Source organism: Erythrolamprus reginae, chromosome 5 (assembly GCF_031021105.1).
Source record: "Erythrolamprus reginae isolate rEryReg1 chromosome 5, rEryReg1.hap1, whole genome shotgun sequence".
Taxonomy (NCBI): domain Eukaryota; kingdom Metazoa; phylum Chordata; class Lepidosauria; order Squamata; family Dipsadidae; genus Erythrolamprus; species Erythrolamprus reginae.
Genome location: NC_091954.1, coordinates 36,295,672 through 36,317,990, shown reverse-complemented (window position 1 = coordinate 36,317,990; position 22,319 = coordinate 36,295,672). Strand labels below are relative to the sequence as shown.

At 38.3% G+C, this 22,319-nt stretch overlaps 1 protein-coding gene across 1 annotated transcript; it reads left to right on the top strand.

Moving 5' to 3' along the window:
* Positions 1–1,483: 1,483 nt before the first annotated feature.
* SLC35G1 (solute carrier family 35 member G1) lies at positions 1,484–21,596 on the top strand. The gene is made up of 3 exons (XM_070753975.1): positions 1,484–1,794; positions 17,220–17,400; positions 18,858–21,596. The coding sequence occupies exons 1-3, from the start codon at positions 1,557–1,559 to the stop codon at positions 19,615–19,617; spliced, it is 1,179 nt and encodes a 392-aa protein (XP_070610076.1). The 5' UTR covers positions 1,484–1,556; the 3' UTR covers positions 19,618–21,596.
* Positions 21,597–22,319: the final 723 nt, after the last annotated feature.

Sequence of the window (22,319 nt, the reverse complement as noted above, 5' to 3'; positions counted from 1 at the left end):
GAAGTTTCGGGTTCCTGAGGGGATAGTGGGGAATTGGCGTTCCAGTAGGAAAAATTGAGCTTTTAGCTCTGGGGCCCCTCTGGAGAGGGGCGGCATACAAATCCAATAAATAAATAAATAAAATAAATAAATAAATATGAGATTTGGCTTCTGCGGTTGCGCAGGAATCCAAATCATGTGTAAGGATGCTCATGTGCATGAGATTTCACTGTTTTTGGGTGCTTTTTGCTTCCTTGAAGCAAAAAAAGCCAAAAATTGGCGAAATCTCATGGGCGCGAGCATCCTTGAGTGAAATCTCACATGGATGTGCGCACACACACATTGGAGACATGGAACTGCGCATGCAACTGCACCAGCAGCGGCAGCAACAGGGAACCCCCACCTGTTTATGAGTTACTTTTTTCAGTGCCATTGTAACTGTTGTCATCTGGCTTCCCTACTGATGTGGCTTGTGGCTTGGTTGCAAAAGGTGGTCACAAGATCCCGTTACACTGCAACTGTCATAAATATAATCAACTTCCAATGCACCATTGAAAAGGCAACATTATGCCCTTGATAGGAATTTTAAATTTAAATTGACTTCATAATTACACTGAGGAACAGAGGTGTCATATTTATTTGGGAACAGGTCTGACCAGAGATCGACACAAGTTAACATATTTTTTGTGTATAAATTAATAAATTATTACACATAAAAGCAGAAAATGCTAGCATTGTAGGTCTGCATCCAAAATATGTTTTGTTGCCACAGGAAATGCATTCAGCATTCATAAATACTCCAACCTATACATATTTCATAGAAAGGCTTGATATGCCGAGTAAAATCTTTAGCATAGACTTATGTTGCCAGGCTTGGGGCAATTAGATCTAGGCCCCTTGTTTTTTATTAATTAGATTTGTCTCTGTATTCACTGTTTTATATTGTATGCTGTGAGCTGCCCCAGGTATTCGGAGAGGGGCAGCATACAAATCTAAGTAACAATAATAATTAATAATAATAACAACAGCAACAACCATGCTAAAGATTTGACTTGACATATCAGCCTTTCTATGAAATATGTATAGGTTGGAGTATATATCTGGATTATATATATAATATATAAACAGAGACCAGCAGTGTTTTTCAAACTTGGCAACATTGAGGCTTGAGGGCTTCAGCAGGTAGAATTTTTCCAGTCAGCATGATGGCTGGGGAATTCTGGAAGTTGAAGTCCACCGAGCTTTAACCGGCTAAGGGATTCTGGGAATTGAAGTCCACTCATCTCCAAGAGCTGCTAACCCTTGATTTAATAACTGATATTCTCGTTCAAATTGAACTCCGGACTCCATCTTTTCGCTCTCGGAGTTGAAAAGCAGAAAGGAATCTCCCCCATTCAAGGGCGAACCCTGCGATAAACACCACGCCACAGGCCGGCAGCCCGCCAATAAAAACTCTCCGCGGGATCCAGCCGTCCTTGGAGAGAGGCGGCGCCACAGCGGATTCGACGCATGCGCACTAAAGTTGCCGGCTCCTCGCCGGACTGAGCCGGCGAGGCAGTTTAAAAAAGCCTCTCCTCATGGTGCGGGATCAGGGTGGCGGGGAAGAAGCCGCCGGTCCCACCGCCGGAGGGTCCGAGGCAGCGGAGCCATGGGAGCTCAGGCAAGAAAGAGCCGGGTCTCGAGACTCAGAAGAGGAGGAGGACGGCGGTGCCCCGCAGCAGCCTTGCCCTTCTCGGGTTCACGACTTGGAAGCGGCGGACGCTACCCAGCCGGGCGACGGGAGCTCCTGTCTCTGGACCTGCCGCAAGATGCCCGGTGGGTTGAAGGACGAGGCAAAATGCCGGCGGCTGCTTTTCGGTGATCCGGTTTAGGCCCCCCCCCTCCCCAAATCCTTGCGCTTCTGCCCTTGACCTCCGCCCGCGGGTGCCGATAAACAACCGCTCCCCCCCCCTTTTTTTAAGCTGCCCTCCGGTTGAGGCGAGGCTGAGCTGCTTCTGCCCGGGCGACGGGCGAGTTGCAGCCCGTACCCGAAGAAAAATGCCCGCCCGCCCCGCTTCTTAGGTTACCTCCAAACTTTGGAAAACTCCCGGGAAACAATTCGGACGAGGTTCTCCTCCTCCTCCCGCAAAGGAGTCAGAACGAGGATGACACGTTGATTTTAAAAAGGAGAGAGAGGTTTTCCTTTAGTTCATTGAGAATAAGAAAACAACCGCCACAAACAACAACACCACATCTTTTCTCCCTTTCCCCACTCTTTTCTAAGAGGTTTGTAAGGTGCGTGCATAAGCGCACCATTGTGCCTACTGTTCCCTGTCCTACTGTTCTCGTTGTCTTCTTTTTATCATTATTTTCTCTGTGATATTAACTACTATCCTCTACTTGATTGACAAATAAAAATAAATAAATAAAATTTCGGAGCGGATTGACTAGACTAGGAGGATGAAGAGGGCCAGGGAACGGAAAGCTTCCCAGCATTTTGTGGCACTTTTTCTCCTGAAAGTCTGCCAAACAGTTCTGCCATTTTTTAGATTTTTAATTTTTTTTCACTCTTTTATCTCATTGACAAAATGTGCTGGTCCTTTTTGTTCTGGAAATATGCATTCTTTGGGGAGGGGGGGGTGTTTCCGTATCTGTCCTGAATCTGTATTTGCTGTAATCCATTTATTCAGCACTTTTTTATGTCCAGAACTGAATCCATTTATTCAGCACTCTTATGTCCAGAACTGTAGTTTAAACAGGGTTTAGTGTCTCTTCTTCACACAAAGTGGGGGACAGAAATCTTCCTTTAATACTGTGTAACAACTCACTTAACTTAATTTAATGGGTGACCTTATTCCTTAATGTGCCTCCTTGTAATGGGGAAAAATAATGTTTGTTTGGAATCGGAAAACTTTAGTTCCAGATAAATGACTGCGAAAGTTATGATTACTATTATTTAATTTGTAAACCAAGTTTACATATTTTATCTTATTTAATAAGTTTAGAAACAATTCAGTTACTTAGGTGAGAACTACAGTAATATGGAATATGTTACAGAATAATGGTATTAAGTAGCCTGTATTCTCATTCTTTGTAAATATAATTCTTTGTATACATTTATATTCATATACATGCATACATATGTACATATATGTGTGTGTGTGTAATTAAATGTATATATATATATATATATATATATATATATATATATATATATATATATATATATATATACTCTGTGTGTGTGTGTAACATATGTTTGCAGATAATGAAAAGGAAGGGAGACTACTATACATCTATTTATGTGTGTGTGTGTGTGTGTGTGTTTTTCTGTTGAATAAGGTTGTGTAAAGTTAGACAGGAAAACTTTACATGGGAAAAGACCCAAATATGCGAAGACCTACATATATATATATACAGTATATGACTATCCTATATCTATCTATATATATCTATCTATCCTAGGCTCCCTTAATTTTCAAATTCAGCAAAAAAACATGAGACATATATATATAGTATATGGCTACATATGTATATGACTTGGAGTACCTGGGTCTTTTCCCAGAATCTTAGTGACGTTTCAATAAGGTCCCACTTGTCATATTTAGACTGATGCTTTCATCTTCGTGCTAGGGCACATAAAGCTTTGTTTCACAGGTACAGGCATGACGGTCTTGGTATATTCGGGTTTCTTCCCTTGTAGGATTTGGAAATTTCTGGCGACGTTTCGACGAGGTCCCACTCGTCATCTTCAGGCTGGTGCTTCTGTCCTTGTTCTAGGGCGAACACAGCGAGACTTGAGCTGCCTTCCTTCTATAAATACTGGTGGCTGGGTGTGGTTTGATGGCTCAGCAATTGCCTGCTGTGTAGAAACTTCCTGGTGAGTCAGTGGGGTAACACCTGGGGTCGTTGATGTGACAGAAACACCAGCCTGAAGATGACGAGTGGGACCTCGTCGAAACGTCGCCAGAAATTTCCAAATCCTACACGGGAAGAAAAATATGTAACCCTTCCCTGGTGCAAAGCTGAAGGGATTGGATACTGTAGCCTAGAGCAGTGTTTTTCAACCAGTGTGCCGTGGCACACTAGTGTGCCGCGAGACATGGTCAGGTGTGCCGCGAAGCTTAGAGAGAAAGAAAGAAAGAGAGAGAGAAAGAAAGAAAGAGAGAAAGAGAAAGAAAGAAAGAGAGTGAAAAAGGGAGAGAGAGAAAGGGAACAAGAGAGAGAAAGAAAGGAAGAGAGAGAGAGAAAACAAAAGAAAGAGAGATAAAGAGATAGAGAGAAAGAGAGAGAGAAAGCAAGAGAGAGAGGGGGAGGGAAGGAGAGAGAGAGAAAGACATAGAGGGAGGTAGTGAGGGAGAGAGAAAGAGAGCAAAAAAGAGGAAGGAAGGGAGAGAAAGAGGGAGGGAGAAAGAAATAGAGTGAAGGGGAGGAAGAGAGAGAGAGAGAATTTTTTGTCCAAACTTTTTTTAGCCCCCTCCCCCCCGCTCAATGTGCCCCAGGGTTTCGCAAATGTAAAAAATGTGCCGCGGCTCAAAAAAGGTTGAAAATCACTGGCCTAGAGGATAACTCTCTGCCTTACAAGGCAAAGGTTGCAGGTTCAAGTCTCAGTGGGTATGGCTAGCTGATGAGGCCAAAATAAGGCCGAAATAGATCTATCCTAGTCTCCCTTAATTTTCAAATTCAGCAAAAAAACATATGAGGTGTGTGTGTGTGTATATATATATATATATATATATATTTGTTTTCGTAGATTTTCACGGGTATATGTATGTAGATTGTTCTGAGTTCGGGTTTTGCCCTGTGTAATATTTTGCATGTCTATGCGACGTTTCGGTGAAATCACATTCACCAGTTTGATTTACTTGGAGTTATATTGTGTTGTTTAAGTTTTCCCTTTATTTTCTTGAGCAGTGTATACACACAGACACACACACACATCCATGTAAATTCACATAAACATATACTGTATTTCAATTGATATTCAACCTAACATATTACTGTAGAAAAGCAGAAACTAGTATTTCACATTCAATTAGCTTTGTATACAGTATATATAATGTGTTAATTCATTTTAAAATAATTCTAAGTCAGAAGCAAAGAACAAATTATAACATTTTATAGATCAACTTCTATTTCTTTTAGGAAATACAATTATATTGTATAAACTTTAACATCCAAAGAAATCCACTTAGAATCTTCAGGTTTTGTTAAGCATCTCAGTATATACTGTACATGGTTCCTGAAGCCTCTTGGCATATAATTTTTATTTTTCTTACTGATACAAGTATCCTTTGATTTAAAAAAACCCAGAGGCATCATTTTTATTGTTTCATAATAATAATAAATAATAATTATTATAATTATTATAATAATAATAATAATTATTATTATTATTATTTATTAGATTTGTATGCCGTCCCTATCTGAAGACTAGGGGAGGCTCACAACATAATAGCAATACAATATAAATATAAATCTAATGTTAAAAAAATTTAAAAACTAATTTAAAAATACATTGTTATAAAAAACTTTTTTGCTACACAATCTTACACTAATCGGCTTGACCTAATCAGCCACTGGAATTCGTGAGGCAGAAGGCAGCCTCATAGGCACTCTGGTCTGATGCCATGTAGGGCTTTGAATTGTGACCGGAAACTGATCGGCAGTCAGTGCAAGCCACAGAGTGTTGATGAAACATGGGCATATCTGGGAAAGCCCGTGATAGCTCTCGCGTTGCAGTAGTCGAACCTCGAGGTGATGAGGGCATGAGTGACTGTGAGCAATGACTCCTTGTCCAAATAGGGCCACAACTGGTACACCAGGCGAACCTGGGCAAACGCCCTCCTCGCCATAGCTGAAAGATGGTGTTCTAATATTAGCTGTGGATCGAGGAGGACGCCCAAGTTGCGGACCCTCTCCGAGGGGGTCAATAATTCCCCCCCCCCAGGGTAATGGACGGACAGATGGAATTGTCCTTGGGAGGCAAAACCCACAGCCACTCTGTCTTATCAGGGTTGAGTTTGACTCTGTTGACACCCATCCAGGCCCCAACAGTCTCCAGGTACCGGCACATCACTTCCACTGCTTCACTGACTGGACATGGGGTGGAGATGTATAACTGGATATCACCAGCATACTGATGATACCTCACCCCATGCCCTTGGATGATCTCACCCAGCGGTTTCATGTAGATATTAAATAGCAGGGGGAGAGACCTAGAGGTCGACCTCTGATCCTCTCACCAACACCGACTGCGACCGACCGGAGAGGTAGGAGGAGAACCACTGTAGAACAGTGCCTCTCATTCCCAGCACCTCCAGCCGGCGCAGAAGGATACCATGATCGATGGTAATAAAAGCCGCTAAGAAATCAAGAAGCACCAGGACAGAGGATAAACCCCTGTCCCGGGCCCGCCAGAGATCACCCATCAGTGCAACCAAAGCAGTTTCCATGCTGTAGGCGGGCCTGAATGCTGACTGCTGAGGGCCTAGATAATCAGCTTCTTCCAAGGACCCCTGGAGCTGGAGCGACACCACCTTCTCAACAACCTTCTTTTCAAATGTTAGAATTTAAGAAATACTGTCCTGGCATATACAGTAGCATTTTTTTTTAAACCTCGTGTGATTTGAATACCCTGGCTTCATTTTCAAATAGTAAACAAAATATCTGGATTGTACCATTTCAGACTGCAAGTGGAGACAGAGATACTTCATTGTATTAAGCAAAAATGGAACCATCCTTTCTAATCCCACAATTGACAGTTTAATCTTGTTTGATAGGGACTGTGGACCTGACATAGAAGTAGTCATTACTTAACTACAGTTGAGCCCAGAATTTTGAGCATAAATTGCGACCACCTTGTTACCTGACAAGTTTTAAGGTCATTTGTATAATGGTGATAAGGCAAACCCCTATGATCATTAAAGAAAGAATGTGGTGGTTAAGCAAATCCATTCTCTTGATTGGATAGTTTTTGCTGGAATTTATGGTGATATGGCATCAGTATGGGGTGCTGCAACTAGTTGTAAATGTGAACCAGTTGCTAAGTGCGCAAGTACAACTGTGACTGTGTAACTTTGAGGATGGGTTGTAAATGACTTTTAGGGGGGTTCACCGTAACTGAACATTCATTAAGTGACCAATCGTTAAAAAGAACTACTACTTGTAGTTTTGTTTGCTATTATCTGACAATTATCTGACAATTGCTCTCCACAATGTAATATCTGTAAGAGGTAGTTTTATGTTTATACATAAACATATATTGAATCTCTGCTGCTCCATGACCATACTAAAGATTTGACTTGATATATCAAGCCTTTCTATAAAATATGTATAAGTTGGAGTGTTTATGATTGAACACATTTCCCTTGGGAAGAAAACTTAATTTTGGATTCAGGCCTATGATGTTAGCATTTTGCGCTTTTATGTGTAATATTTTATTGGTTCATACACAAAAATATGTTAACTTCTGTCAATCTTTAGTCAGTGTAATTATGAAGTCAACTTGAATTAAAAATTCCTATCAAGGGTATAATGCTGCCTTTCCAATGCTGCGTTGAAAGTTGATCATATTTTAAGATCCAATGTCAGTAGAACATTGTGCTTCGAAAATATTATCTTACTCCATTCTTAAAGCAATTTTTTGAGCTTGATTTAAAAACAGCTGAATGAGAAGATCCTTTATTTTATTTTATTATTTTTTTTGGCAGCATAACGCAATAGTATAGGCTTTCATCCAAGAAAATATTAGCCGATAGATTAATCTCCTGACAGAATGAGTAGAAAGATCGTGCAGAAAGTGCATGGGGCTAAATAAAAGGAATTCTGGGAACTGACATTCACACATTTTCAAGTGCCGAAAGTTGAGAAACATCACTACAGAATATTACAGACTTGTGTGGGAATCATGCTATTGGGAAGGATGAAGAAGGAAACTTTGTGGAATGATGAAGCGGAAGAGGCTATGTACGAAGAAAAGTACACATAATGTGTTATTGTATATTGTGTTATGATATGTTGTGAGCCGCCCCAAGTCGGGGTGGCATACAAGTCCAATCAATCAACCAACCAATCAATTAATCAATATAAAAGACTGGTGCAAAAAAAATGAGGATTGGAGGAAGATATGTACAGAGAAAAAGATAGCTTAGAACAGAATTTCCCAACTATTCTGGCTCTGTGGACTGGCGGGGCTGGAGTGGGGGAAGAAGGGATGATTCTGTGTGAGCAATTTGTGTGCACATGCACAACTCCATTTACACAAGTGGCAAGGACATGCTTGCCCACTACTTGTACAAGCGGAGAAGATGTGGGCTCCTACCAGTGTGCCCCGGTGCGCCGCTCCGGTAGTGGCCTGCCAATTGCGCAATTTGCATGCGACAACTCCGGTGCTGCCTTTGCTAGTCCATATGCAGCACCATGTTTTTTTCCTAATTTTGATGCATTTTTTTCTTTCTGAGCATGCGGAGAAGGAAAATCGTCCCTCTGCATGCGTGGAAGCAAAATCATGTGCAAACTCTTGTGATACACACGCAGCGAACCAGTAGCATCCACACCCCAGTTCCGAACAGCTCACAGCCTAGTAGTGGGCTGCGGCCCATGAGCTGGGGACCCTTGGTTTAAAACAACATTCAGCGAGAGCATGGGGTAATTATGATTAAAAGAGGTCCAATAATTGAGCAACTTTAATGGAAAACATGTTCTGGAAGCAAGTGAAGCAACTCCCAGAAAAATGGAATTAAATTGGAATGAAACTGAAATGAAGAAATGCTGGAAGTATCGATGTACTGAAGAATGGAATTGAAACACTGGCTGACCTCCATTATGCCCCCCCCCACTTCTCATCTCTGGATCAGGTGGAGGGGCAGTTCTTCCTCACCTCTGCTGGCCAGATGCAGCTGTGTGCACTTTTCTCCTGAAGCCTCTGGGCTTTCCAGCTGCAGTTGAGTCCCTTTGATCCCCAACTCAGGCAACCGCTTGTCCAACTGCTCCTCCGGTCACAATACTCGGCCTTATTCCTGTCTCAGAGCCTCTGTCAACCTCCTGACACTCCTTCACATCCCCATCTGATGTGCCTGGAACTGGCTTTTCATAATCTGTGTTGGCTACGAATTGGTCTCAAAGGCAATTTAAAGTGTTTGTCATGACCTATAAAGCCCTTCATGGCTTAGGACCAGGTTACTTAAGGGACCATCTTCTGCCTCATGAATCCCAGTGACCGGTCAGGTCCCACAGAGTCGACCTTCTCCAGATCCCATCAGCTAGGCAATGTTGTCTGGCGGGGCCTAGGGGAAGAGCCTTCTCTGTGGCAGCCCCAGCCATTTGAAATCAACTCCCTCCAGAGATTCGTACCGCCTCCACCCTTTGGCCTTCCGCAGTGCTTTAAAAACTCATCACTGCCGGAAGGCTTGGGGCCGTTTAGCACTGGTATTCTGCTCTGGCCATATATATATTATATGAGTGTAATGGAATGAATGTGAATGACAGGTTTTAGATTAATTTTAGATTAGTTTTAACCTTGTGTTTCTCACATGTCCTTTTTTGTATTATGTCCATTTTGTAAGCCACCCTGAGTCTACAGAGAAGGGCAGCATAGAAATCCAAATAATAATAATAAATAATAAATAAATAAATCTGAACGGGTGTCTGGGGAGGTGTCTGGTGGAGACATTACATTGAGTGACGGCTCCTTGCAAGTTTGGGGCAGCATTTCTGCAAATGGATTAAGAGTTCAGGATCAATGATTTCCTCAATGTTGAGAAATACAGACAGATGCTTATCTATCAGAGAAGCATATGATTGACCCCAAATTTCTTCTGCAGCAGAACAGTCGCCCCAAACATACAGACAATGTCATTAAACACAAGAAATACTAGAAGAGAGATTTGCTTCCCCTCCCTGAACCCTGATCTTAACATCATAGTCTGTTTGGGATCACGTGAAGAAGGATTTGAGGCAGCCTACCTTCACAGAAGATCTGTGGTTAGTTCTCCAAAGTTGGAACAACTTTGAAGGAACCTTGCTGAGTTCCTTCGAAAAGTGGATGCAAACGTACTAAGAAGAATTGGTGTTATTTTGAAGGCAAGGGGTGATTACCCCAAATTTTGATTTGATTTGGATTTCTATTCTGTTTATTTACTTTATGTGTTGTTAATTGATAAAAAATAAACTATTAACACTTCTGTTTAAGAAAGCATTTTAATCTACATCATTTTTCACAGCTGCCTAACACTTTTGTGCAGTATTGTATCTGTTGGTAATGTAAGGTAATGTATTCTGTTAACTGTAGTAACAAGCTTTTGATAGAGAAGCAAGTTTCAAAGAATTTTAGCATGTGGCAAGGTTTTCTGAGGTTGGCAGTTTAAGATGCATGGACTTCAATTCCCAGAATTCCCTAGCCAGCCATGCAGTCTGTGGAATTCTGGGAGTTGAAGTCCATGTGTCTTAAGATTGCCAAGGTCAGGAAACCTGCCATATACTGTATTGTACTTTGGAGAAAGAGGTTGGACCTGCAATTCCTTGGATTGTGATCCACTTTAACTATTCCACTATTGATTTTAGCATCTTGTTTTTCTGATAATCAAATAGACTGGCTAAACATTAACTTGATGTTTTATTCTTCAAGGTCACCCTGGTTTGTATTTCTTTCATCAGCTGTAGTTCATTTTGAGCATCCCTAATTTAATATAATATGAAGATAAACAGTACCCATTAACATGTGCCTTTATTGTATAACGAGAAAACTAGGGAAATAATGCAATTGAGATCAAAACAGGTTTGCAGTGGGTATAATTAATCAGATGTCGAATGTCTATCTGTTCCTGTAAGAACAATCCAGATTGAAATGACTGTGATTAAACTGAAATGCGCATGTGCAATTCGAGTTGTAATATGCTGGAGATTCAAGCTGTCTTGAAATACATACATACATACATACATACATACATACATACATACATACATACATAGAAGAAACATAGAAACATAGAAGTCTGACGGCAGAAAAAGACCTCATGGTCCATCTAGTCTGCCCTTATACTATTTTCTGTATTTTATCTTAGGATGGATATATGTTTATCCCAGGCATGTTTAAATTCAGTTACTGTGGATTTATCTACCACGTCTGCTGGAAGTTTGTTCCAAGGATCTACTACTCTTTCAGTAAAATAATATTTTCTCATGTTGCTTTTGATCTTTCCCCCAACATGTTCCCCCCACATGTTGTGTGTGTATTGTGCACTGCTTTGATTTTTTTTTTTTTGTATTAGTGCGAAAGAGTGAATTGTCTGAGTGTAGGACAGAGAGATGATGTGGTGAAAGAATTCTGAATTTATTATGGAGAAGGTACAGTCTGTTTAAGTAGGATATGGACCAAACTGTTTGCAACAACAGCATTTTAAATACTGTAAAAAGAAACATGCATGTGAGTGGGAGCTCAGTGCTTTTTCCCAACTGAATGTAGTTTTAATGCAGGGTGACATGTATGTTTGCATGTATGTATGTATGTATTGAATTTATTTGCTGCCCATCTTGTTTTGAAGTGACTCTGGGAGGCTTACAACATTAAAAGGCATTAAAACCATGAAATATAAATATTTCTAAAATGCTAAAAATAGAATTACAATTAAGATAGAATTATAGTTAAAAAATGGGGGGAAGGAGCAGGATATGTAAGCAGGAACGTAATTGCCCACCCCAGGTTTAGGGGAATGAGATGTTTCTTTCTTTTATTGATTGATTGAGTTGAGTTGAGTTGAATTGATTTGTATGCCGTCCCTCTCTGCAGACTCGGGGTGGCTCACAGCGGCTTACAGACCATTTCCTTCTCTATGTTCCAGTAGTGACTCTTTATCACATCAATGTTAAGATTTTATTTTACAATAATCTTAAATACTGTTCAAATGCAATAAATAACTCTGCTAATTAAGTTTTCCTGTGGGGGTTAAACTTGGGGTGGATAAAATGATGGTAAATAAAGGCTAATGTTTCAAAAGAAGTACAAGTAGCCCTTGAATTGAGCCTGAAATTCTAGCCATAAGTAAAGACACAGCATGATTGGACTTTTATGCCCATTTTTAGGATGATCATAAAGCAAGTCACTGTGATCATTAAGGAAACCAAACGGTTGTTAAGCAAATCAATCATATTCAGTGGGTGTTTTTCAGCTGGAAAAATGGCAAAAAGGTCACAAATCCCATGACTACAGAACTCAGAAACTGATCAAAATGTGAGTGGTTGCTGAGCAGTCAAAATACAGTCATGTGATGGGGGTGTGGTCATAACTTTAAGGACAGGTCATACATACTGTACCTTTTAAGAATCAATTTTAAGTATGAACAGTTAATCGTAAGTCAAGAACTTCTTGTATCAGGTTTCTCAAACATTAAATCGCTTAAAGAACAACTAGGTTCTTTTAAAACAATTTATTATCCAATAAGTCTCTAAATGCTATGATCTTCTAAGCTAAACAAAAAGGTAGTCTGTTTTGAATTAAGCTCACCTCTTAGTGACTTCATATGGTAGACACCTCCAGGTATGGAATGGATTTGTCCTTGCCTGCTTTTTTAATATTTCTTTTTTTACTTCCTAGAGTGATAAAATTCAAGTTGTTGTTGTTGTTATTATTATTATTATTATTATTATTATTACATAGTATGTCATTCCCAAGTAATTATTTTTAATGGGAATCAGGCCTAGGTAATCTATTGTCAGCATAAGATCTCCCCAAACCCATATTTATGGTCAAAGGAGAAATGCTGCTAAAACATGCCAACTAGTTGTCGATTTTCCATAGCATGAGTTATCTTTTTTTTTTAAAAACACCTGAAAATAGATGTTGTTATCCTCTGCTAATTTCATTGCTTTTATTTACATTAACTGCTGCATCTTTATTAACTGAATAAAATTAACTGAATCTCTCCAATCTTACCACCCAAATAGACTGAACCTTTCAATCCGCTCTGTAGGGATAATAACATCATCCCTCCTGCAATTTTCAGATGCTGGAAAAGAAACAGGCTCTGGTTTCCAAAAGGATTTCTATTCATTTCTCAGATGTAAATATTTGCACTTTACTAGCAAACATAAGCATTTACTTTCAATTTATTAAAAAATTTCACTGATCAACCTAGTAATTATGAGATTTAAACATCTTAACTGTCTGTGTATTCAGAAGAATCCTAACCGTGGCAAGATTTAATGTTCTAACCCCTGTTGTTGAATGGAAATTACAGCATATCATATTGTGGGAAAGGAGTTCTGAAACATGAACCCACATTTTGCTCTACTACCCTTATTATAAAGATGTCTGGTTGCAGTTATCAAGGAGAGAAACTGCCTAGAACTAAAGAGAAATTCCCTGACAGAACTCCAACACTGGAAATTTTTAAAAAGAGATTGGACAACCATTTGTCTGAAATGGTTTTGGGTTTCTTACCTGAGCAGGACTAGAAGACTTCTAAGAAGACAAGAAGACCTCCAAGATCCCTACCAAGTCTGTTATTCTGTCAGTTAACAAATCGCAATTTAGTCTGATTTCCAGAGGCAGTTATTTAACATTGTTACTGTCTGAACAATGTGAATTTATTTCTCTGAACATCGCTAAGTTTTTGTTATGCTATTTGTATAATAGGCCATATTTTGACCACACTAGTTTTTTTTAAAAAATATACTTTGTTGTGGTTTTTATTTGCTGCTCAGAATGTGTTTTTGTTTTTGAATTGGTCAGTGACTGTAGTATCTTTCTGCCTTTCATGTTTGTCTTCTGTTTTGTTGCTTGTGATTTGGTCTAGTACCAATGCATTGATTAAAAAAAGAACACTGGTTATTTATTATATTTGGCTATCTAGCTATCGTATGGCACATTCACATCATATTTCAGCAAAAAGGAAAAAGGGGTAAAATACAAAACATAGAATATAAAATCTACAGACATGTATCAAAGTTGCAAATATATCTTTTTACTTCATTTGTCGCAGACAGGAAATAGTGAAATCTCCATTATAGGCTATGTTTTGACATTGATTTGTTGTTTTTTGGCTCCACAGTCACAATTTAATGATGGTATTTTACCACACTTATAGAGGGGCTTCTGCACATCTATTACGACCAGTGTAAATTTAGTTCAGTGTTGTCCATATCACTTGGGGCTGGTCAAATCCAGGTGGCTTTACCATGTTGCAGAGAAAGCTTCAACATTGGGGGGTGGGCAGTCTTTTATCCATTCTTGTTTCCACATGTGATGTGTATCAAAATCAACTTTACAAGTGCTGGATGTGTATATCTCAGCCTGTTTTCCTTCAAGCAGGCTATGTTGCTCAGTTATTGATTAATTATCAATAATCTTCAGTTATTACTGGAAAAAGAGCCTTTTTTTTTTGAATGATGGAAAAAAGAGAGGAAATACGTAATTGAATGTGCCTGTTTTTATATTCCAGTGATATCATTAGTCAGTTTGTGGGTCTCTGATGAGAAAAACAAAATAAAACACAACACATGAATACCCCTCCTAGATCAGACTAAGGAAACTAACTAACGCAGGGCAGCATTTTATTGTCAGATTACGGTACTTATCAAGGGTGTCAAATTGGTGGCCCGCAGGCTGGATGTTTCATAAGTAGGCCACACCCACCTTAGCTTCCTGAAGGCAAAAACTGTCACAATACATTATGCTGTAATCGAGTTTGACACCCATGCCATAAATCTTCAAGTTGCCTGTCACAAAACTTGTAAACAATTGTTTTTTTAAAACCACTACAATTTTTGACAAATGGATATAAATGGTAAAATACTTAGGCTAAGCTAATGTATAATGTATTAAATTAGTTAATATTTGGATTTCTAGGCCGTCTTTCTCCAAGGGACTCAGGGCGGCTTACAGCATAAAAAGAATACAAAATAGACAATAATAGAATCGAACCCCAAAAGCTACTTTTGGAACATAACATTACTACTCATTTTACATTACAAAGTCTTTAATGACTTTATCCCCAGTTTGATTTTATTGAATATATAAGAACTCAGGGACATTTGCAGAAAAGAGAAAAGAGTCCCATGCCTTTATACAACACCAAGTGTATACAAAAGGGGTAGAACTTGTGATTGCCATCTTGACTTGTTTTTACCTTTCCACAGACCACCTGTAAGAGGTGCAATTTGAGTTCTCATATGAAGCACAGTCATTCATCTTAAGCATATTAGTATCACTAGTGATTCTGAGATTCAGTATTTTTTTTCAAAATGGAAAGTTCACTGCTGGTTGAAAGCTGAGTTTAGCACTGACCTCCATGATCTGAAAACGGCTGGGTCATGACCTCCCATATTTTGTTACCTTAGATTCACAGCTGTTCAGTCTTAGAAAACAGTGGTTCTCAAGTTTCAGGTTCAATTCCTCATTGCCTAGCAACTGGCAGAAGCACCTTGCCAAATCATGCTTTGTTTCAGTCACTAAATCCTGAGACATATATTTGGCTTGTTTAATCACCTTAGATGAACTAATCCAGAAGAGGGGAGGGGAAAAATAATTGCAAAACAATTTAAATCCTAAGCAGTTCTTGGAAGCATCCAGGTCCCAAGAAAATTCTTGATTCTCTTTTCTGTGTTTAGGATTCTTAGTTTAGTTCTTTAGAAAGAAGAAAAAAATGTATAATGTCCCAGAACACTTTGATTCTTTTTAATATTGTGTGTTGGGCATGTATTAATTTCCTGCTCCTAACCACTCTGTGAGTCCTTGAGAATATTCCAAGATTCTGTTAATAGTAGCCATGCAATAAAGTAGAATTAGTTCATCTACTTGTCCTTCCTGACTGGTTTATTTGGGAGGTCTGACATTAGTTTTGCAAAACTCAAGGTACAGCTTGATCAATTAAGGTGGGTCCTTTCTAAGTTTTTAACTCTGACCTTTGAGGCACTAGAGCTCCCTGCCTCTATTATCTGATGACGATGATGATTATTATTACAGTATTATTATTATTATTATTATTATTATTATTATTATTAGCATTATTCCTAGGCATTATTCCTAGGCATTCTCATTATTCCTAGGCAGCATCACTTCCTATCCTCCCCCAAGATCATCCACACATTCCATTACAGTGGGAAAGATGCTAACTCCTGAATTTTTGTTGCCACTATAAATAAGCAAGCTCTCTTCCTACATAGTTCTGAACCAATGCCTACTGAAATTACCTCATAACATCTATTCTAATCATTGTCAATGACTGGTGGCATTTTTCTTCTGTTTTTCCTTTCTAATGATATTAACTGAAGACCAGGAGAATGTTATAGTGATTAAAGAATCAAGATAGAAAAAGGGAGAGTCAAGTTAAAGTCTGCCCTTGGTGGAGATTCAGGCCAGTCACTCTCTCTGTTCAACCTATCTCGCAGGATTTTTGTTGTTGGAAAATGATGGGGGAGGAGAAAGTGTTACATATTCCACTTTGAACTATGGCATTTATATTTAACAAATAAAATATCCTTTGTGTTTCTAGGCTTCATTTGGTTCACATAACTATTTGGAGTCTGGTATTTAGTATTAGTGTGTAACTACATCAGTGTTTCTAAGCTTTGGCAACTTGAAGTCTTCAACTCCCAGAATTCCACTTTCAAAACCTGCTGGCTGAGAAATTCTAGGGCTTGAAGGATACACATTTTCAAATTGCCAAGATTGAGAAACACTGGCCTATATAACAAAGGCTGGGTGTTATAAGACAATCATTTTCATTGGTATATAGTGAATAATTGGTTCCCCCCCTTTATTGTTTATTTGTTTGTTTGTTTATTTTTATTTATTTATTTATTTTTCCCTTTGTTGTTTATTTATACAAATCTAATAAATAAATAAATAAATAATAATAATAATAATTTTATGTATATGAAAATATTGGTTGACTGGATCATTTTCTTTTGTATGAAGGTGAAAGATCATGACATTAACTGCCCTTAACTGACATTAACATTTTAGACTCAATATTATCGATCTAAACTAATTTCTCTCGAATGTGTAAGCCAGAATGAATTATTCTTTATAACAGTGTACAAATCTACTATGTATGCTCTTTATTTCAATTTTAAAAATATACTAATCATATATGTGTATGTATTAACATTTGCATGTCTATAGGGATATGGGCTCTCGGGCAATATAGAATTGTATTCTACCCGAGGATTTCTTGTTCAGATATCAGCATGCATGTGAAAGAATATTTTTGGATTTTTAAATTATTCATTGCTAACTGGAAATTACAATTATTTCATTCTAGGAATGAAGCTGAAAAAGGAATGTCCAGGGCTTGGCTTGTTCTATACATTATTATCTGCCTTCCTATTCTCTGTTGCTTCTTTATTTATAAAGAAAATTGAAGACGTTCATTCAGTGGAAATCAGTGCTATTAGATGTGTTTTTCAAATAACATTTGTTCTTCCGGGATTAATATACTTCAAGTGAGTATTCTCTTCCTTTTGTGTGTAAAAAAAAGAACAAAAAAAAACTTCATAGAAGATTAAAATGCACAAAAGATGCATAGGATGGATATATGTCTATAGAAATTCTCAATCAACCAGATTCATGGATGGGTTATCCCAAAGGTGCTTTTGAAAAGGAAACTCGATTTATTTTATTATTATTATTATTATTATTATTATTATTATTATTATTATTATTATTATTATTATTTTGGGGGGAGGGGAGGGTGTTCCTTGAAAATGCAAGAAGTTTCTTAGTCAGAATTGTTTTCAAGAAAAAAAACCATGAAAGTCTAATTGCCTTTTCAAAAGCACCTTTGGGATGTGTGGGATGGGTAAATGTAGCTACTGTGTATACTATGTTGAGTTTTAATAAGAACATGATACGATTGTATACATTTTGCAGCTAACATAACTTAATTCCACAATATTTTAAATTGATAAAGGGATGTGTGACAAGCATTTTATAAATCTGGAGCAAAGCTAATGTGATGATAGCAGAGTTAAATCCAATTAACATGCTGTCAGATCTGTGTAAAACAGGATTGGGGGAAAAGAAGATTAATACTATAACTTAAGCAGGCAGAACCATTTTTATATATTTATACATTATTTATATTACATAATTATCTTGATGGGATTTCCCAGCCAGAGAAAAGAGCTGCATAGAAGGGATTTGAAGACAGAGTAATCAATTGTGAATAGGTGACCTCCATTCTCTTGTTCTGCTTTCAAGTGTCCTTCTATAGCAAAGGTCCAAAGAGTGCCTTATTACATTGCTTAATCATGTATAATGCATTCGTCCATATCCTAGACAAGAAGTTCAGTAATGTGTGAGGCTGCTATTGAGTTTGCAGCTAGGAGACAGTTTGCTTCAGGAGATGAGGGTACTAACTGACAGTTGTACAGATGTATGATGGTGATAGCATCAGGCTCATCTCTTCCAAGATGTAAGGCTACCAGGGAATAAGGGATCCCCTTTTATGATTATTTTAATTATTGATCTTGTCGTTGCTTTTCTCTGTCTGATATTTACATTATTTATAATTTATAATTTTCAGTGTATGAGATGCACCTTCCCTCTCCTAAAAAAGGCTGAAAATTTGGATGTGCCTTATATTCTGAATGTAGCTTTTTCTAAGCTTTTTTTCAGCCCTAACAAGGTGCTAAGGAGTGATCTTCTCTTAGCCTGTTTTTTTCACAATCAGTTGGGCTTCTGGGTTTTAGAAGCATTTTTTTAGCTGGATTATTTAGATAAAATATAATTACTGCATAAAATTATATTTACACTCCAAATTCTCTTAATAACATTGCTATTAATGACTAAAATTGAAGGGAAATTTACAGATAACTAAGAGGTACTCTAGTATGATTATTGACTCTCAAGCATAAGGCACTTATGATGTCTGTCTATCTGTCTCTGCCTTTCATTTCAGAACAGGATTCCTAGGCCCAAAGGACAAGCGAATGGTTCTTTTGCTCCGAGGATTTCTTGGCTCCAGTGCAATGATCCTTCTTTATTATTCTTTCCAAGTGATGCCTCTTGCTGATGCTACCGTCATTACATTCAGCAGTCCGGTTTTTACGTCTTTCTTTGCCTGGATCTTCCTCAAAGAGAAATATAGTCTCTGGGACCTTCTTTTCACCCTGCTTACCATCACTGGAGTACTGTTTATAGCAAGACCCCCTTTTTTATTTGGATCCAATGTTTTTGACATGGAAGAAACTTACGCAGATCACCTTAAAGGAACCATAGCAGCTATTGCAAGTGCGGTAGCCGCTGCCTTAACTTTTGTGATCCTAAGGAAAATGGGGAAATCCGTCCATTACTTTTTGTCTGTTTGGTATTATGCAATAATTGGGTTAATTTTGTGTATAATCACGCTTTTTATAATGGATGCGTGGAGTTTGCCCAATTGTGGTATAGACAGATTTCTCCTAATATTAATTGGATTGTTAGGACTTGGTGGTCAGATATTTCTTACTAAAGCATTACAGATTGAAAAAGCTGGCCCCGTTGCTATAATGAAAACCATGGATGTGGTGTTTGCTTTTATTTTTCAAGTCCTTTTTCTTAATCATATACCAAAATGGTGGACAGTGGGAGGTGCTCTTTGTGTGGTAGCCAGCAGTTCTGGAGCAGTTTTCCGCAAATGGCATAAAAATTCCAAAAGCAGTACAGAGCAGAAAATTTAAACCACTAGGCATTCTCTCTTTGTTAAATAGAACAAAGTATTATGATCCTTACTTTAAATAATTCATCAATTGGCCAGTTCTCTTGACTCTGAGTTCATTATCTAGATGAGAATCCTAACCATAACTAGCTTATTTTATATCAGGGATAAACAAGAAGAAAGATTGTTTTTGTGTGCCAACTTTGCCTTGTTTAGCAGCCTCTGTGCCTTGCAAATATAGCAATTTCATGACATGTTATGCGTATTTATTCTTTAGGTTAAAAATGTTGCAAAACCAAAATGCCACAAGGTTTGCTCAGGTGTTTAGAAAATAGGTTTTGCAACCTAACTCTTATGTAAGGCATCCCTGTTACATGTTTCCATAAAGCTGATTCCTTGGCGCCAATGTATGCACTATAAAAACTACAAAAAAGGAAGCACTGTGAAGTTGCATATCTTCCTTCTTCACCTCTCCTATAACTTGAAAAGTGTAACCAAACTCCTAACTTCTAAATCATTCCGAAAGTGGGATTTGTGAAGTATAGTATTATGTCTTATTTCACAATTGAAATTGGAATTGATGCAATATTAGTTTCACAGTGGAACATTTCATTCAACTTGAAATGTTGGTTGCAACAGCTGAACATTGTTTTTAGTCCATTGATTTCTACAGGGTAAATATAATTGGCTATAATATGCCAATTGCAGCAGATAATGATCTGTAAGTGCTTTGAATATAAACATGAGGTGCTTCTGCTGTGCCCACTTTGAATTTTAATTTAGGTCACTTTACATTTGTATAAACTAATTTGATTGCATATGATATTGCATGACTGTATCATGCAGATACCAGTGTTTAAATTACACTGCATTGCAGCCTCATAAACCTTTAAAACATTAAGTGGAATACAGTCACTAAGTCTCTAAAGAACAGATTTTTTTATTTTTAAAAAATTATGAATACTACTTTTGATATAATTATGTCTTGTATTTTGTTTTAGCAGATTTTATTGTATTTGTAGAAATGTAAAATATTTGAGTGTCTTAAATATATTATTTCTGAGCAGAAGGAGTGAAAGCCATATTGTGCTTGGGTTGTGTGCAATGTTCTGTGCATGAAACCAGTTGCTTTTGAGGGGCCCATGCCTGAGCTCACCCATTTTGAGTAACCCATTGTAGGTCGGCACATGGAAGGAAAAAAATGGCCATTTTGATCCTGGGAAAATGAATTGTGGGATTGGGATGAGGAAGCCTGGGGAGGAGGCCAAGGATGGCGGTGACTAAACAATGGGAAGTGGGAAGAACGGATTGGACCCTGGAGAAGCTGTTCTAGGTATAGGCCAGCTGAGAACAAAAGATCCTTGATAAGGCAGGTGGGCTAATCAGATATGTCGAAAAAGGGAGGAAGTGAAGGTCACTGGCTCCCCTCTTTACCTTTAATTTCACCTAAGTCAATCAAAGTGGTCCAGGATTTGATTCTACTCAACCACTTATGGTCCAGAATAATTCAGTAGAAATTCCAAAATGTGGAGGTTTGTTCTGAGTTTGAAAGCAGGCATTAACTGTTTTTTAATCTTTTATGATGTTTTTAAAATGTATTTTCTATATCCTGTTGTAAGCTGCCCAGAGTCCTTCAAGATTTGGGCGGCATAGAAATACAATACATTCAATTAAAATAAATTTTCTTCTTTTCATACATCCCCTCCTACTAGTATTTAACTACTAAAATTCAAGTCAAGGAATAAATTGAATGAAATCCCCCCCCCCCCAGCATCTATTTGCCAACAGAAAGGTCATCCTTAATAGAACATTCTCTCTGTCCTACTACAACTCCCTCGTTTCCCCCAAAGTTGCTGTAGCTGCTGCCCTCTGCAATACTATGCAATTTTTAAATATTTTAGTAGTATTCCTGTATAATTAAAGCATTGTTTATCAAATGTTCCATTTAAGATGGTAATTTTGTTACATATTAAAAATAAATAAAAATATTTAAAATATGAACTGAAAGTTTACAGCCTGAAAAAAAAATCCTCAAATCATATTAACATTGCTGTATGACATTGTATGCAGATATGCTATTGAATATTATCAGGATTGTTGTATGTGTCGATTGAAATCCAGTTATTTTAACTGGTTGATCAAATGATTGATTTAGGCTCCGTTTATGTCTCTGATGATTCCAGAATAGTACAGTGGTACCTCTACTTAAGAAGGCCTCTACTTAAGAGCTTTTCTAGATAAGAACCAGGTGTTCAAGATTTTTTTGCCTCTTCTTAAGAACCATTTTCTACTTAAGAACCCGAGCCTGGAAAAATTTCCCAGCAAATTTGAGAGTGGCACGAAAGCCCGGCCAGTTTCTTGCCATTACCCCTTTAATCCCAGCCATCTCAGGCTTTTCTGGGCTGCCAGAGGAACCTTTTGGTGGCGCTTAAGGAGGCTTTGGCAGTCCAGAGCAAACAAAGCATTTTCCTTTCTCTGGACGCTTGGAGAGGGAATAAACCACTTCGCTGTAGTGACTCCCTCGCGCTGCCTCCCATACACCCAGCCGAGGTTGCCACCCGGAGCATCTAGGCACAGAAAGGCAAAAGGGGGTGCTTCGCCCCAGCCAGATCAATTCGGCTTTAGCCAAACCGAGGAGTCACCACATTGAAGGAAAGGCGCCAGCTACAAAGTGAGCGAACGAGAGGAGAGCATGGAAAGGAAGTGGCAGCCTTCAGCATGGGA

Excerpts from the sequence above, each read along its gene's own strand:
- SLC35G1 (XM_070753975.1), top strand. The coding sequence starts at position 1,557 with ATGGTGCGGGATCAGGGTGGCGGGGAAGAAGCCGCCGGTCCCACCGCC. Across the intron at positions 1,795-17,219 it reads GACCTGCCGCAAGATGCCCG|GAATGAAGCTGAAAAAGGAA; the intron begins GTGGGTTGAAGG and ends ATTTCATTCTAG. Across the intron at positions 17,401-18,857 it reads CCGGGATTAATATACTTCAA|AACAGGATTCCTAGGCCCAA; the intron begins GTGAGTATTCTC and ends CTTTCATTTCAG.